This window comes from Primulina huaijiensis, chromosome 5, assembly GCF_012295235.1.
Source record: "Primulina huaijiensis isolate GDHJ02 chromosome 5, ASM1229523v2, whole genome shotgun sequence".
Taxonomy (NCBI): Eukaryota; Viridiplantae; Streptophyta; class Magnoliopsida; order Lamiales; family Gesneriaceae; genus Primulina; species Primulina huaijiensis.
The window spans coordinates 20,203,567-20,219,416 of NC_133310.1; the positions used below are offsets into that span (position 1 = coordinate 20,203,567).

At 34.3% G+C, this 15,850-nt stretch overlaps 4 protein-coding genes and 1 long non-coding RNA gene across 5 annotated transcripts in view; 3 read left to right on the top strand and 2 right to left on the bottom strand.

Annotated features, from left to right (window-relative positions):
* Positions 1-15,850, top strand: part of LOC140976949 (glutathione S-transferase L3-like) — an 80,981-nt gene that overhangs the window by 11,934 nt on the left and 53,197 nt on the right. The gene's annotated exons all lie outside the window — the stretch shown is intronic.
* LOC140976938 (large ribosomal subunit protein uL10c-like) lies at positions 4,072-5,037 on the top strand. Its single transcript, XM_073441377.1, has one exon. It carries the CDS (start codon positions 4,183-4,185, stop codon positions 4,870-4,872), a length of 690 nt encoding a protein of 229 aa, XP_073297478.1. The 5' UTR covers positions 4,072-4,182; the 3' UTR covers positions 4,873-5,037.
* On the bottom strand, positions 5,302-7,287 carry LOC140976937 (dirigent protein 24-like). The gene has a single exon (XM_073441376.1). It carries the CDS (start codon positions 7,125-7,127, stop codon positions 6,030-6,032), a length of 1,098 nt encoding a protein of 365 aa, XP_073297477.1. The 5' UTR covers positions 7,128-7,287; the 3' UTR covers positions 5,302-6,029.
* On the top strand, positions 10,510-14,366 carry LOC140976941 (protein TONNEAU 1a-like). The gene is made up of 8 exons (XM_073441387.1): positions 10,510-10,704; positions 11,275-11,404; positions 12,126-12,214; positions 12,303-12,425; positions 12,907-13,040; positions 13,120-13,145; positions 13,234-13,387; positions 14,038-14,366. Exons 1-8 carry the CDS (start codon positions 10,618-10,620, stop codon positions 14,087-14,089), a joined length of 795 nt encoding a protein of 264 aa, XP_073297488.1. The 5' UTR covers positions 10,510-10,617; the 3' UTR covers positions 14,090-14,366.
* LOC140976945 (uncharacterized) lies at positions 14,195-15,773 on the bottom strand. Its single transcript, XR_012175345.1, has 2 exons — positions 15,635-15,773; positions 14,195-15,597 (listed from the first exon to the last, which is right to left on the bottom strand). It is a non-coding gene; the product is annotated as an uncharacterized lncRNA (long non-coding RNA).

Consider the following 15,850-nt stretch of genomic DNA (forward strand, 5'->3'; position numbering starts at 1 on the left):
ATATATGCACCAAACCACCAAAAATCAAGTGGACAATAATAATTAAAAAAAATGATAAAATGAGAGAAGAAAAGAAAACCTTGATGGAGACAGAGGAGATGTCCTATCAAAGACACCAAACCATGGACAAAACAGCCAATCAAATCACATCTCCCAAAAAAGGAAAATCAAAAGGTTGTGGGCGAATCTGGGCCGTCCAAATGTTTGCATTGATTCGACCCTTACCCAAAAAGGGCCAGCTGTGGAGGAATTGATAATTGAGGAGATAAGAGCATTTCTTTATTTTTTTTTAATAAGTTTTGAGAGACGATTTTATATATATTTTTGTCTAAAATAAATTGATTTATTTATATTTATAATAATAAATAATATTTTCTCATAAAAAATAATATTTTTTTTATTGAGTAACTTAAATAAGAGATTTGTCTCACAAATTTGACTTGTGAAATCGTCTCATAAAAATTTTTATGATCTCATTTTTAATTATGCTTATTTTTAAAAAATTATGTGACTTTTTTTTATTTTATTATAAAATTTAATTATGTGTAAATGTATTTTATAAATTATGTGATACAAAGAAAATTCATATTTCAACTGTATCTCTGCAACATCATTTCATTATTTTAGTGTCATGAGATGAAGTTATCAACGCTGACACCATCATGCCAACTTTAAATCACCATTGATAGCTCTGATGTATTTTGAAATCCTTTTTGGAGGAATTATTTTTTTATAAATTCAATGTTAAAATGTATTATTGTATTCTAAAAGTTAAAATCACCCTAGTTAAGTATAAAATATTAGCTCAAAATATTATTATATATAGGGTATAATTATATTTTTTGTCTTGTAATTTATATTTAATTTTTATTTTTGATTATGTTAACGGTATATTTTCATGTTTTAATCATGTAACTTGCATGTTTTTTCGTTAGGGTCTTTCTGATAGTGCATTTGCATTTATAATCATGTAAGTTGTATGTTTTTTCTTTTTCATTTTTGGTTTTTTTATCGTAGTTTGTCGAGTTTTGAGTCTTTTTTCACCCCTATTTTTTTTAAAATAATATTCTAAAAAAATCACGATTCATATGCAAGTTTCATTTCCAATAATTTATGTCTGCATCCGGATTTATCACGTAAGCAATTTTCGCCAGACTCCATTTAAATGAGGACAGAAAAGGAGAAAAACATCCTAGTTAAAAAAATAAAAATACAAATTCGTCATCAATATGAATAAAAAAAAACATATAAATTATAAAACAAAAAATATAACCATATTATTAACGATACTAAAAATGAAAAAAGAATATAAATTACGGAATTTGCAAATTTATTTTTAACAATATTTAAAAAAAAGTAATTTTCACAAATATGTAGCGTGATTGTATGTGCAATGAATATCCAGTTGGGTATCGACGTGGCAGTGCCCTAATGAACATGCGGATAAGGTACTGTCGGCCGCTTCCTAGGTCGAGTGGTACTTACCTTTTCACATCGTCTGAACCAATAAGACGATCGAATCAATTTCACTTGACAAATTTAATCGGTCGAAGCGAAGATCGAACCAAAAAAATCATTATATTATATAAAATAATAATATAATATCATAAATTATAAAAATTTTAAATAATAATATATATAGTTATCAAAATTTAAAATTTAAGCATACATATAAGATGTATCTAAACATCCGGTTATTGGCCAAATATGATCGGTTTTGACCGGTTTTTTTTGGGTGTTTCACACATTTGTGACCAGTTCATGATCGAACCATCTGATTTCGAAAACACTGATCTGAACAATTAATTACTAGGTTCGAACACGTCCCAATAAGCGTGTCTTATTTACGAGCCGATGGGGATGGCATATATCATAATAATTTTTCATACGTTGTGGTACTTGAGTGTCTGTAGTTGGAGAATAAAAATTATATAAAGTCTTTTTTTGTTCGAGCATGTCTACGAGTTTAATTGATGCATATAATTTACATGTCTACAAGTTTAATTGATGTATATAATTTACAAGTTACTACGTACGTTTGAAATTTACGATTACCGTTTATTAAAATATGTATACATTTACATCTACAAAAATAGAAGTGTGGATAGCTATGCTATTTCTGAAATCAACCTTTCCCCTATATGGAATTTTTGAGTCCATTGATCGAACCACTTTATTGAGCTGATTGAGACTAATATTAGATGTATGAAGTAATCTTCAACTTATACCTAATTAGGTAAGAAAATTAATTAATGGGATTGAAAGAGAAAGGGAAAAGGAAAGAGAGAAAAGCACGACATTTCTTAAAGTTGACACTGTAAACAAACAACTCACTCGAAAAAGCCCTTTGTGTTATTTAATGTTATCTACCAAGCATCTGATTTCTTGTCTTTCCAACAACAGTATAATATAATAGTACACACGGGAAAATAACAATTTTGTGAGTTATATATTCTATTTGGATCATTAATAAAAGAATAACTAATACTTTATATTATAAATATTGACAGAGTCGACCTGTCACGAATAAAGATATGTGAGATCGTGTCATAAGAGACGGTAATTCTATGTGATTATATTTACAAGACGAATCTTTAAATATGCTGTTTCAACTTGCCAATCTCTTAAGCATACCGTATAGAATCAATGGGCATTTAGACTTATATAAATGTTATTTGAAAAATAGGCATAATATCTTGTGAATGTGTTTGCTCTTTCAAAGGATATGGTTTTAAAATACATTAATTTCACATGGAGAGTTTTCATATTGGCTTTTTTCTATGTTAGAACTTATCCGTGCTTAGAAAATATAATGGATCGAGACAAACCAAATGATATATGTATACCGAATTGGTTTTTTTAATATGGAAAGTGGGTTGAATTATTGAAAAGATTATGTATATTATTATTTTATTAAAAAAATCAAAGAAAAAAATAAATAATTAATATGGTTGAAAAGAAGATGAGAACCGAGGGTTTACTTGTCGGCAGGGGTACGAGGTTGTAATGCTTTTGTCTCCGAAAACGGTGACGTGGCTTCGTCTGCTCCTTTCGTACAAAAAGTCTACTCTTTTCTCTCCTTCCTTAATCCCAAAAATATCCTTCCTAGTACTTAGTAATTACCGCACGTGCTTACCGAGTTGGGCCGAGGGTGGTCCATATTATAATTAAAAAAAAACTAATTTATTTGGTTTTATAGCATTTCATGAAAATATATTGTATACTATTTATCAATTATATAAATATATTAATAATGGGAATAGAAACTTTTGATTGATCGTGGACGACGCGGATAGTCTAGTTCAAGCTGAAAGGCTTATGAGCCGACTCGACTCGAATGTTTTGCGATGAAATAAATAACATGGTATTATTATATTATAAGCATAATTTTTGTTATGATTTCGATTATATGAAGTATATATTTCGAGAGCGAAAAGGCGAAAGCCCAATACAAAATCGAGTCCTAGCTATAGCCCATATATGGCCTAACTCGTTTGATCCAAGTCCAAAGTCCTGTCTGTAGAATTTGGTTGTGATAACGTTAAATATGTGTAACAATAGGCATTGCTCATTTCAAACTAGGCATGTTTGTTTTCAGCTAAATCGAAGTTAAGAATCGCTACAACAAAAAAACAATCAAAATTTTTAGAAAATAATCTTGATTGAACCGGGTTTTTTTTGATAAACAACCCTTCAAAAGTGTATGTGAGAGCATATTGTTTACGATAAATTATTTTATAAAATAAAATCATTCAACCCGAGTTTTTTTTAAAAAAATAACCCTTCAAAAATGTATTTGAGAATACATTGTTTACGATAAATTCTTTTAGTATAAAGTTGGTATCAAAATATTTCTACTTTTATCAAAAATTTGTGTGAGACGGTATCACGGATCGTATTTTGTGAGACGAATCTCTTATTTGGGTCATCCATAAAAAAATATTACTTTTTATGCTAAGAATATTACTTTTTATTGTGAATATTGATAGGGTTGACACATCTCACAAATAAAGATCCGTGAGACTGTTGTAAGTTTTTTTTTTTTTTTTTTTTTTTTTTTTTTTTTTTTTTTTNAATGTTCTCTCACCCCGTCAATACCAAAACTAGCAACCAACAGATAAGGAGAAGGGACCAAGGCCAACGCTCCATTCTTCTGCTTCTCCCATCCCGATCCTTTCGACAATGGAGGCTACCCTCTTCACCAACCCCTCCTCCAAACCACCGCCGTCTATATACCTTTCCTCAGCCGATGCCTTTTCGCTCAAATCCCACTTCAATAACCCTTTCCTCGCCTCCATCCACCGCACCAAATTCTCTTCCAAGCCTTCACCTTCACCCAGAATCCGAGCAGCCATCAGCCGCACCAAGAAGGAGGAAACGGTGGAAAAGGTAAAGGAAGAACTCCAAGACTGCTTCCTCGTTGCAGGCATTAGTTACAAGGGATTCACGGTCAAACAGTTTCAAGATTTCAGAAGCCAACTCCCCGAGACCTCCAAACTTTTGGTCGCCAAGAATACCCTTGTGCTTAAAGCCATAGAAGGCACAAAATGGGAGTCTCTGAAGCCGTGCATGAAGGGTATGAACGCTTGGCTTTTTGTGCACAGTGAAGAAATCCCGGCTGCGTTGAAGCCGTACAGAGCTTTTCAGAAGGAGAAAAAATTGGAAGAGAATGACTTTACGGGAGCCGTTTTTGAAGGGAAATACTATGGGCCTGAGGAGGTAAAGGTGTTGGAGAATTTGCCGACGAGGGCTGAAGTATATGCGCAGATTTTGGGTTCCTTGAAGGGTCCTGCTTCAGCTGTTGTGGGCACTATTCAGGCCCCGGCTAGGGATTTGATCATGGTGCTCAAGGCATACTGCAAGAAGTTGTAGGAGGAGAGTGCCGGTCAATAGTTGTGTTTTGTATTGGTGAGGCAATGTATGTAAGTTTTTCTTGTCAATTTGAGTATTTTGAACGCACTAAAAATTTAATGTATCACATTTTGTTTAATAATGACTGATCATTGAAATTAATAGCTGAAAAATATGTTCACCGAGCATGGTTTGTTCCTCTTTATTCTTTAATCTCTTGCTTGACTCATGAAATCGAGTGCTTGTACGTACAGAGTTGTAGGGCATTTAATGTGAAAAGTGATGCAAATTTAGTGCAATGGTAGCTCTGATTCGAAGTATTGGAATCTTATCGATCATAGTCTTGTCTTTCTGTTTTTGCTTGATATTAGATAAGTTGCTAGCATAAGGTGATTTTCTTTAGCATTGGTTATACTTTTGTGTGATTATAAACTTTTCATAATGACTTCAGAGGCTTTTAGAGATCTGTGGGGAGAGTGCTGTTGCAATTGTTGCGTTTTGCTCATTTAACTATTACCAAGAACTTTGTAGCTTCAAAGGTAATTTTATGCTTTTCTTTGTTCATGTGTGTGAAATTATTAAATAGGGTTCTATGTGATTGTTGCATTGTTCAGTAGCAGAGTAGTATAGTGCTATTAATGGGTGAAATAGTGTTGAATTTTGTGATGCTAAAATTTTTGACTAAGCTCTCACAAGTTGGAACTTGGAATGATGACACGATTACCGTGGAGGCTGGCATAACAACTTTAGCAATGCATTAAATTTGGTTTAGAAGACTGAACTGTGTCATAATCTAAATATTTTGCAGTTGATTACATTGATTCAGTTAGCGGAACTTTCATTTTTAGAGTTTATTTTTAACATTTATTCTCATGCTTGCTGTTTGTGTTCCTAGGCATGAAGAGTGAGTTATTATACACTCAATAAAACATTGCATTCATGGATTTGTTTTGAAAGGCAATCCAAATGTTAAAACATTTATCATCAAAAATTGAGGATAAGAAACAACATATGTTCTTCAGTTTGTGTTTGAGAGTGAAGAGATAGTTGACAGTAGAAAAGTAGATGAACAGAACATTATATTACATATAAATGCATTTCTACACATACAACCAAATTAAGGGATACATCAACATAGAGATATTAACTTCTGAAATTGTGCAATTTTAAGAAATCCCCTATGGAGTAAGATAAACAGTGAAATGTGTAATTGTCTCGAGACCATCGGTGGTGTGCTGATCCTCATGTGGAAGAGTTTCGATAGTGGCATACCCTCTAGCATTTTCGTATATTCCAGTTCCTCCAATTACCACAATATGTGAAATTGGAGATGCTGTTCTGTGAACTCCGAAGAAACTAATGGTGTCATCAATTTCATGATCGTGGCCATGAAACATTGCTGTTAAGGCTAGTGTGTGGCTACTTCCATCAGAAGAACTTGCCAAGTAAAACCCTTGAGCTTTTCCAAGAACCACGGATCCCAGCTCATGCCCTTCTGTTAGCTCATTGTCGACCACTGTTACTGATCCAAACATGAGCTGTTGGAGGGTTACCCCTGCTGGCAGCTGTCCTGCCGTGACAAAGGCCTGGTTGTTTCCGCCATTCACGATGTTGTTGTTGCCGTTATTTTGGAGGAGAGTGTTGGTAGGGGAACCATTTAAGCCAACGAGGGAAGGAAAGTTGTTGTTATTGATGACTCCATTGATGGTATTGAGGGGTACCCCGCCATTGATGGGGAATATTTGGTTGTTGGGCTTCGAAAATGGCAGGTTGTTGGTGTCATAGTTGGCCACGATGCCAGTCACCACCCGGCCAGATGGGCTTGAACCACCAAGGATGTCGTGCATGAAAAAGGACAATGTAGGGTGGCCGGTTGTGGTAGCTCCACCAGTTAATCCAGTGGCTCCGCCAGGTGATGTGGTAACAGGGGTGGTTACAGGTGATGCAGTACTGATTGGTGGCGTCTGAGTGTCGTCAGTCCCAGGAACGGGATCTATGACAGGAGCAGTAGGTTGTGCCTCGATAGAAGGATTTGGTGGCACAACGGTGGCGGGAGGGCTTGACTGAGTTGTGGTAGGCGCCACCACGGATGCCACGCCAGGGTTGTCAATCTCCGGTGGTGTAGTATCAGACGTAATGGGAGCATCATCTGGGAGTGGAATTTGTGGGCTGACTTCATCAAGAATTCGTACAGAGTTTGCCATTGTAGTTACTAGCAGCAAGAAACACAAGATTGATTTGATTTTCTTGGATGTAAGTTTGAAAACTCGAACCATTTTGAATGTGTGGAAGCTAATGTTTTTCAGAATAATTTCTTGAGTGGATTTACACTGGATTTTAAGTATGTATATATAGTTGGGGAATAATTTGTATAATAAATCAAGTGGAGCTGATTGAATGGAGTTGATGGATGAACAAACACACTATAATTTGTTGATTAGTTGGGCTAAGTGGAGTCTCAATTGGGGAATTTTTGTATTAATGGTTTTGTCTAGTACATGCAAAATAAGACATATTTTAACAGGCCTTCTTTGGCAACGACTGTCATTATTATTATTTATCAAAATTTATGAACTTTTTATACAAAAATATTTTTATAAAATTTATGTTCTATAATCAAAAACAGATTATATGTACTGTTCCTTACTCTTTTTGCTTCTTTATTTGCTAAGGATGAAGGATGTAATTTTGCCTAGTTATTTGGGGATTAGAACCACCAATGTTTAAAAATACATTTTTCTTTAAAAATTGTTTGAGAAAGAAATTATTTTTATTATTTTTTGGGGGAAACATTTAAATAGTTCACACTTCCAAATACAAGCGTGAAATTGTTGGGCTGCATCTTCATTGATGAGCTGAATTCATTTCAAGATGATGATGTCATATTGATAACTTCGTCGCATGTTTTTGTAGTTATGAGATGATGATGTGGAAATGATGTTAAATTGTTAATTTTTTAATTCAATTTAATAATTTGTATTTAAAAAATAAAAAAATATAGATAATTAAAATTTTAACAGTTATATTGTAATTTTAACAAATTACATTGAACAAAAAAATAAAAAGAAAGAAAAATTACAGATAACTTAAAATAACAAAATAAAATTGGACATAAGCATAACAAATTCAAAATACACACAATTAAAATTTGAAAACTTACAAGCAATTTTCAAAAAATACACGTAAATAAAAAAAAATATTTATGAATGAACACCTTTATCTTAAATGGCGATCTGTTTAGGTTGAATACTCCTAGTTCACTTTCGTTTCGTAACATCCTTAAAATTTTGCCGTATTGTTCCGCGTAAGTACTTTTCATCAATTTGGTAACTCATGGTCATATTCCTTCCAAACCAGTCTCCAAAAAGTAGTTGCTTTGATCATTGTCAAGTGTTCGATTGATGAGAGTGTTGCACAATGCCTTTGCGAGACGTTCATCATCGATCTTTGTCCAATGTTTCCTTGTGATGCCTTCATTTCTATCGTCATCAACAATCTTCTTACCTTTATTTTTTTGTTTAGAAGGAGGAAATTTATTGAGATTTTGAGAGAATTGAGTTTGAACGTAAAGCTCAACATATGGTCGTCGGACTACTGAAAATTCAATTGAGAAGAATTTGGTTAAAGAGTATTGATATCATCATTTCTTCGTGTATCCATTTTCGTATTTGGATTTAAAATAAAATATGAATAAAGTTTGATATTTGGAATGAAAGTGGAAGAAATTGTATAGGATCGAGCGCTTGCTGTTTTACTAAAAGCTATAACTGGTGGTAATGGTGCATCTCAAATCTTTTAAACTGTACAACAGCATAAGCACCACGGTTCGATTGCTCTACCAACATGGACAATTATTGTGCTCCACAATCTCTCTCCCAATAACTACAGTCTTTTCAATCAATAAAAATCGAACCCGTGACATTGACTTCAATACCAAAAGTTTGACGTTTTACCAAAAATTATAGCTGGTGGTAATGGCGAAAGTCAAATCTTTTAAATTGTACATCATCACAAGAACTACATTTCGATTGCTCTACCAGCTAAGACAATTATTGCACTCAATAAAATGTATTTTTTGAAAATATAATATGTCAATTTGTCGAAGTATGGTTGGATTTTCAAAATATGGTCTTTGATAATTTTTTTTGATTTCTCCCAATTTTTGAGTTTTTTTTTAAAATTTTAATTTATTTTAAAAAGACATGGATTAATCTGGCTGTTGATCTGGAATCCAAGAACTTTTTATTTTATTTTTTTATTTTATTTTTTAAGCAACCATAATTTGATCGTTGATCTTCAACTGCCATATTTAATCTGGTTGTTTATTTTATATTATATACATATAATTTTGATATATTGTATGTCTACTGTACATATTATGTGAGTATTGATGAGTTAACACTTACATATTAGATGTGACGAAATATAGAAAAATTGCATATCAAATAAGTAAGTGTCACCTAATCGATACCTATATAAATATGCACAATGAATATGCATTTACTATGTGGAAATTTTTCTCACCGAGCCGCCCTGAACATAACATGGGGATGCTTTCTTGTGCTTCATCCTCGGCCATTACAAGTCGAGGAAACCGACGGGCGAGGAAGCCTGCGCGCGCTGCATTGCTCAGCTTCCTCGTCCGGTTGGTATACTCTTATAATGATGTTTTCTCTGAATTTTTTTTTTTATTTATCTTATTCAATTCCAATATCTCAATTATGAGTTTTGTTCATAAAATTATCATTTTATGTTTTCTCAGAAGAAATAAAATATAAGTATCCCAATTTTGTTTTTACTTGAAAAATTTTATGCTTCTCGTTTGACTTGTTTCATTTTTCTTTCAAATTTTCTCAATAAATATTTTTGTTAAAAAGTTTAGACACATAATTTTAAAATAAGATTATTGTAATTTATATGGGGATTTGGAGATTCAAATCTATAGTCATATATTTTTAATAGAGATGTCAATGAGACGTATATGGGACGAATATGGCTAGACCCAAGACACACTCTATGAAAAAACTTTGACTCATTACCCACACCACCCCAGTTAAATATTCTTCAGAGCCGCCCCACCCCGAATACCAAACGGGGCCGGTTAGACCCGTGAGACTCGATTTTTTTAAAATGAAAACAATAATTTTCTTCTCATATGACTGAATTACAAAAAAAAAACAAGCATCTAAATACAACACAATAGAAAACTAATTCATTTATTCAACACACTTAATAATGACAAATAAAATATTTTCACGACATGATGATTTACATACAAAAAAGAGCTACTAGCTCTCCAAAAAAATATCGACATCCCCAAATGGACATTAATTAAACTAAAACCCTAAAATGTTTATATGCACATATATGGGACGAGTATAAGACATATATTATAGGACCTTGAAAAATTAGACCCGAGACCCGTCCTATGACCCATTTGATATGCCCGTTTGAGACGGGTTTATTGCGGTTCTGGGTAAAACCCGAACCCAATGACATCTCTAATTCCTAAGGCTAATATTCACTCGGATCCTTTTAATTTATTTAAAACTATACAAATTGTATATTTATCTATAAATCCTCACAAAATGATCAAATTTAAAAATTAAAATAATATTTGCCAAGCTATTTAATTTTTAGATATAATAAAATAAATTCTCATGAAATCCAAAATCCAACATCAGAAATTCGAACACGCACACGGGAAAGGCAAAGCGAAGGTCACTCAGTTTCTGAACTGAGAATTGGGGGAAATTTCCACTGAAAATGGACGATTACACCAGAGAAATAATGGATTTGAAAACCCTAGTCACTCGCACTCTCGAGAAGAAGGGGGTCCTTGCCAAGATCCGAGTTAGCTTCCCCCACCCTCCAATTCTATGTTTCCCCTCTTAATTTGATGCCATCACTGTTTACATTTTAGCTCGTGGTATGAAATCTGAGATTTTAACTGAAGAAGGCCGTAAGGATCGGTAATTTCGAGTCGGTTAGTTGGACCTTTTATAGTTTATGAAATGAGGTTTATTTAGGTCGATTTTTGTAAGAATGTTGTGATTGATCGAGAGAGTTGAGTGGATGTTGTATTTGTGATTTTACCCTCTGAACTTTGGGTACGCTTATTCTCATTCTTGGATGTTTTAATGGATGAACTTGGGACGAGTTCTAATTATACTTAGCTTTGCAGATTTTATGTTTTTATCTGTGCGGAATATGATTAATATTAACTAAATACTTGCCTAGTGATGCCAGTAAGTGCGTGGTATACCTAAGATTCTAAAGTAATTCTGGGATTTCAGTTGGTAGACATGTAATGTTAATAAAAAGGCACATGTAAATAAATTTGCACTCTCGGAGATAGCGAAAGAGTGTCACTGTGGTTGTTTTCGGGCAAGATTTGATAATTCTGCTGTTATTTGTTGGTAGGCTGAGCTGAGAGCTAGTGTGTTTGAAGCAATTGAAGAAGAGGATCGAGTCATAGAGAAAGAAGGTCTACCTCCTGCACTACTGGGTAGCTGCAACGACCGTGCTAAGCAACTACATAACTCTCCTTCAGGTACATAAGCAACTACATAACTCTCCTTCAGGTACATAAGTTTCAACGTTCCCATTCCTTTTTATCCCTGATTCGAAGATACCGATCCATTTATTTGAGTTTCATTTGCCTTTGATACCTATTTGTATTCAATCCCAAATCCCCTAGTTTTGCGGAGGGAAGCTCAATCCCGCCATTTTCTTTTTAACTAGATACAATTTGAGTTAGGTGAACATTCCCTGGTAAATTATTTTCTATTGCATTCTTCAAGATAGAGATTCTACACCAGTTCTCCTTCTAACATGATTCGCATCCAATGCCAGCCTCCCTTAGGGTAACAAACATAAGAATGTAGCATCTGGGGGATCTGGTTCTGTGGTTTTCTTCCTCTCTTGGAACTTTTCCATCTCATCCATTATCTTACGAGGTAATAATGGTCCTGTGCGCATTTAACACCACGGTGATACTTCATCCGCCTGCGTCTTGTTCTCTTTCTGCTCTATCTGCGAATAGAAAATGAATTGCAGGACTTTGAAAACTTCAGTATAGTTTAAGGGTTATCGATGTTATGTGACAAGACTATGAAGTGACCTCAAACTCTATGGCATTATCTTTTATGCTACTTATAACAAGCTGTATTTGGATTATTATTTCTGAAATGGGTGCATTTTAAGCTTAGAAAAATCAAGAATGATTAATATACTCAAACTTTTTTCCAGTAATTTTGTTTCATTAATTACAGGAAGGCTTTTGACTGCATTGGTATGTGAGTACTTGGAGTGGGCTCAATTGAGTCACACATTAAAAGTCTACTCACCAGAGTGTAATCTGGTATTTTCTACTTACTCTTATCACTTTTCTCACTCTTATTGTCACGGTTATGTAATTATGAGTTGTTAGATTTCCTATTCATTTTCAGACAAAAGATTCCTGGAAATCTGAATTAAAAGAATTTGGCAGCAAGAATGGGCATGATCTTAATCGGAATGGAGACAGCGGTCCTCTGCTTTTGGATGTTTTAGAAGGGTTCTTGAAATACGAGGTCCGATTAAGTGCGATATTTAGATTTAGGTTTTGATATTGATGATATGACTTATATGATCGCGTACGTTACTTGCTCGTAAACTACTCATTCTGCTATCTAAACTCTTTTCTTATTAAAATAACAGTTTTTGCCAGTTAAACCTATCAAATGGGTTATGTCAAGACTCAAGCAGTTAATGTAATCTGGAAATTTCGATGTTCCTTATTGCTGTTGTTTTTGGTTGGTCAATTAATGAGAATATTAACTATTAAAGAATCTATGTGGCCTAGAATTTTCTTGCTTCATGATGTTTCTTGTTCTCTCAAAATTAAAGTAATTGTTGATGTTATTGCAATGCATATTAAAACGCTTAATATATTTTCTGAATGATTCTGCTCAGAGCTTCAATTACAAAGCTCATATCATGACATAATGTTCTTTTTTTCTATTTCTTAGATAATGTCAGATTCTCTTGACAGTTTTGATGTTGCTCGTGCAGAATTTATCTCAAGGAAGGGGTAGCAACAGGAGATTAACCCCTTCAGAATCAGAGTCTCTATCCAACCTGGAGGCTCGAAATCTTAGGAGACCTTCACCTATCTCAGTTGCTGGGGGTTTACCTCCACTGGGAAGGTTCGTGACCATCATATCTGTTTTTTTCTTTCGCTTGGTTTCCTGTTTAAACTTGTGATTAATGGAATTCTCATTGCAGGCCTCTTCCTGTTTCACAATCATCTGGTAAGTAGTAAAACGATTTTGATATTGTTTCTGTGACATCAGTTAGATTATTCCTTTTTTTTGTCTTTTTTTTTTGTACGAGTTTCAGATAGACGAGCTGGGTCTTCTACTTCTGGCTATAGGAAAGGTGATTACAATTGGAGATATGATAATGATGAACCTTCAGAAGATGTATTACGTGCTTCTGCTGCATTAGAAAATCTGCAGTTGGATAGAAAAGCTCGTAATTTAACGTCTTGGAGGTTTGTTTCCGAACCTTGATGTTTTATTTCTAGAATTCATTTTATTTTTGTGTAATATCAGTGTTTAGATGAAATAATTGTTCCATTTGGTGAATTATTGGACAATGTTATGCCATATCATACAATTATGCTGACATTGATGTTACTCCAGCACCATGATTTTGATTGGTGTATGAAATATTTTTTTTGGATTTGAAGACCTAGTGGTAAGGCAACTTAACTAGTTGAGAAAAAAATTAATGGGTCAAATGTAGTTAACATCATAATGTAATCTCCACGCCACCAATTCCCGAAGATCAGCAATTCGTGTGCATTGGTCTTTTAGAGTTTAAAAATTATGTTTATTCAGTCGTATGTATGATGAGAGAAAATGAAAAATTTTGCCTCGGGGTGAGGAAGATGAAGTAGTAGTGAAAGAAATGGACTATTTTCAGCCCTCTAATTTAACAACCATTTGATGACATGTTATCTTATAGCGAATCTTTGCAAGAATATCTGTGACTTTTAGATATTATCTGACTAAAACTACTTCGAAGTGCTATATCAAAAAAAAAAAAAAACTTGGAAATAATTAAATCTTATTTGAATAATTTACACAGCATGTTTTTATTGTCTTTTTGAACACCGCTGTTCGTTGAATTTTGTGGCAGGCATGCTGGAGATGGAGTTCTGGAGGAAGATGGCAGGGTAGACCACATGTAGTCAAATGATCTCAACTTAGTTATAAGAATTTTATTGATCCAACGATATACAAGATCTTTGTTCCTTCATGTATCTGTGAGTTGGAATTTTATGAGCTTAACCCTCTTCTGTTTTTTTATCACCATTGCACCATTTATCCCCATTTGATGCTCACTTTCCTTTAGTCATATTGGTACTTCACCAAGTTGGTCTGGTATATGTGGTACTTCTATGTAGACAGTCTTGTGTTAGTGAATTTTAGTTGCTTCTGCTTGTGTAGCATGCTTGAGTATCATTAGCATGGCGTGTATTTACATTTTGGAATATCTTATCTCGTTTTAGCATTTGTTGTTTGCTCGTGTGAGTTGATTCGGCTAGAACACGATTTCTTGCAGCTGATGTCTTTGCAACAAAAGGATTATGAAAGAGAAGAGTGAATTTTTTTCTTTTTTTACATCAAAGATCAACTTTCAGTACTCCATACTTCAGAAGCATAACAAGTGTTTATCTTCCAATCAACAAAATTTGGCCAAAACCGAGTCATTAATGGTGTTTAAAAGACTTCAATGTACCACTGACCATTTGGCTCAGTGATATGTTATTCTCACAAAACTAGGTTCGAGACTCCTCCACCCCATTGCTAAAAAAAAAAAAAAAGACTTAAATATGGCCCGCCCATTGCATTTGTGATATTGTTCCTCTTTGCTCGTGACAGTAAACCTTACAGGTCTAAAAAACTTGATCCAATCCGGAAAACGCTCAGTATATTAACGTTTGTGAGTCTATTACATGATTTTATCCCTTTTCCAGATGTGAGGGGTTACTGCCTTGACATTCCAAGATCTGAGTTTCACCATTGAAAGAAAGAGGATCTTGTGTTCTGTCCTCGAAAGTGTTTAGGAACAACTTTTGCAATATTTGAAGTGATATTTCGGTAAAATGAACGTAAACATAATGTGTCAAAGACAGTGGATTGAGAGGCTTTGGCAACAAGGGGAAAAATTAAATATTCATGTGGTTTCTCTTTAAATGTTTTTTCTTTGGGTTGAAAGTTCTTTGATTGATGTATTAAGAAACTCTTTCTACTATATCTCACGGTTCACATTTCTCTAGTGGAAGAAAGAACAGAATAAACAACAAAGGATTCTTTTTATTGTTATCGTAAATCCAATACAAAGTGCTTTTTTGTGAACAAATGGCTGTTTGTTTTGACTGATTGAATGGAACATATAAAAGTACATGTTATCGACTCAAGACCCATTTCTTGCGACTGGATGCAAAAGAAGCCTCTTTTCTCACCAAAACTGAGCGTGAAGAATCTAAAATCCCATCATCGGTTGACCCAACTTCTGTGAGACTGAAACGAAATCCCTGGAAGCGCGAAACGGTGCTCGTTTGGAGATTTTGGCGGATAGGGAGCGTGAGATTGAGTTGAGTGCTATTAAGGAGCAGTATCTGGGATTGGTCAAACCCAAGAAACGGGTTATTAAGCCAAACCAGGAGTTCCGATTCTCTTTCGATTGGGAGGGCTCTCGCGAAAGGAATTATCTGTATGATAGCCTTCACAAGGCCCGTCTCCTCTTTGGCCGGGGTCTCCAGGCCATGCCGGCCCGCAGGGAGCAGAAAAACCTTGCTGCTGGAAGGAAGGCGTTGAGGAGACTCGTGAGGAAGCTGCTGCTGATTTGTATGAAAAGTTTGATATGAGGGTTGATAGGCATTGGTCTGAGAAGAATCTCGAGACAATGAATTAGAGGGACTGGAGAATTTTTAGGGAAGATTTCA

Bases quoted from the DNA above. Each gene is read 5' to 3' on its own strand.
- LOC140976937 (XM_073441376.1), bottom strand. From the start codon at position 7,127: ATGGTTCGAGTTTTCAAACTTACATCCAAGAAAATCAAATCAATCTTG.
- LOC140976938 (XM_073441377.1), top strand. From the start codon at position 4,183: ATGGAGGCTACCCTCTTCACCAACCCCTCCTCCAAACCACCGCCGTCT.
- LOC140976941 (XM_073441387.1), top strand. From the start codon at position 10,618: ATGGACGATTACACCAGAGAAATAATGGATTTGAAAACCCTAGTCACT. The intron at 13,146-13,233 runs GTAAGTAGTAAA...TACGAGTTTCAG, and splicing joins TCCTGTTTCACAATCATCTG to ATAGACGAGCTGGGTCTTCT. The intron at 13,388-14,037 runs GTTTGTTTCCGA...ATTTTGTGGCAG, and splicing joins CGTAATTTAACGTCTTGGAG to GCATGCTGGAGATGGAGTTC.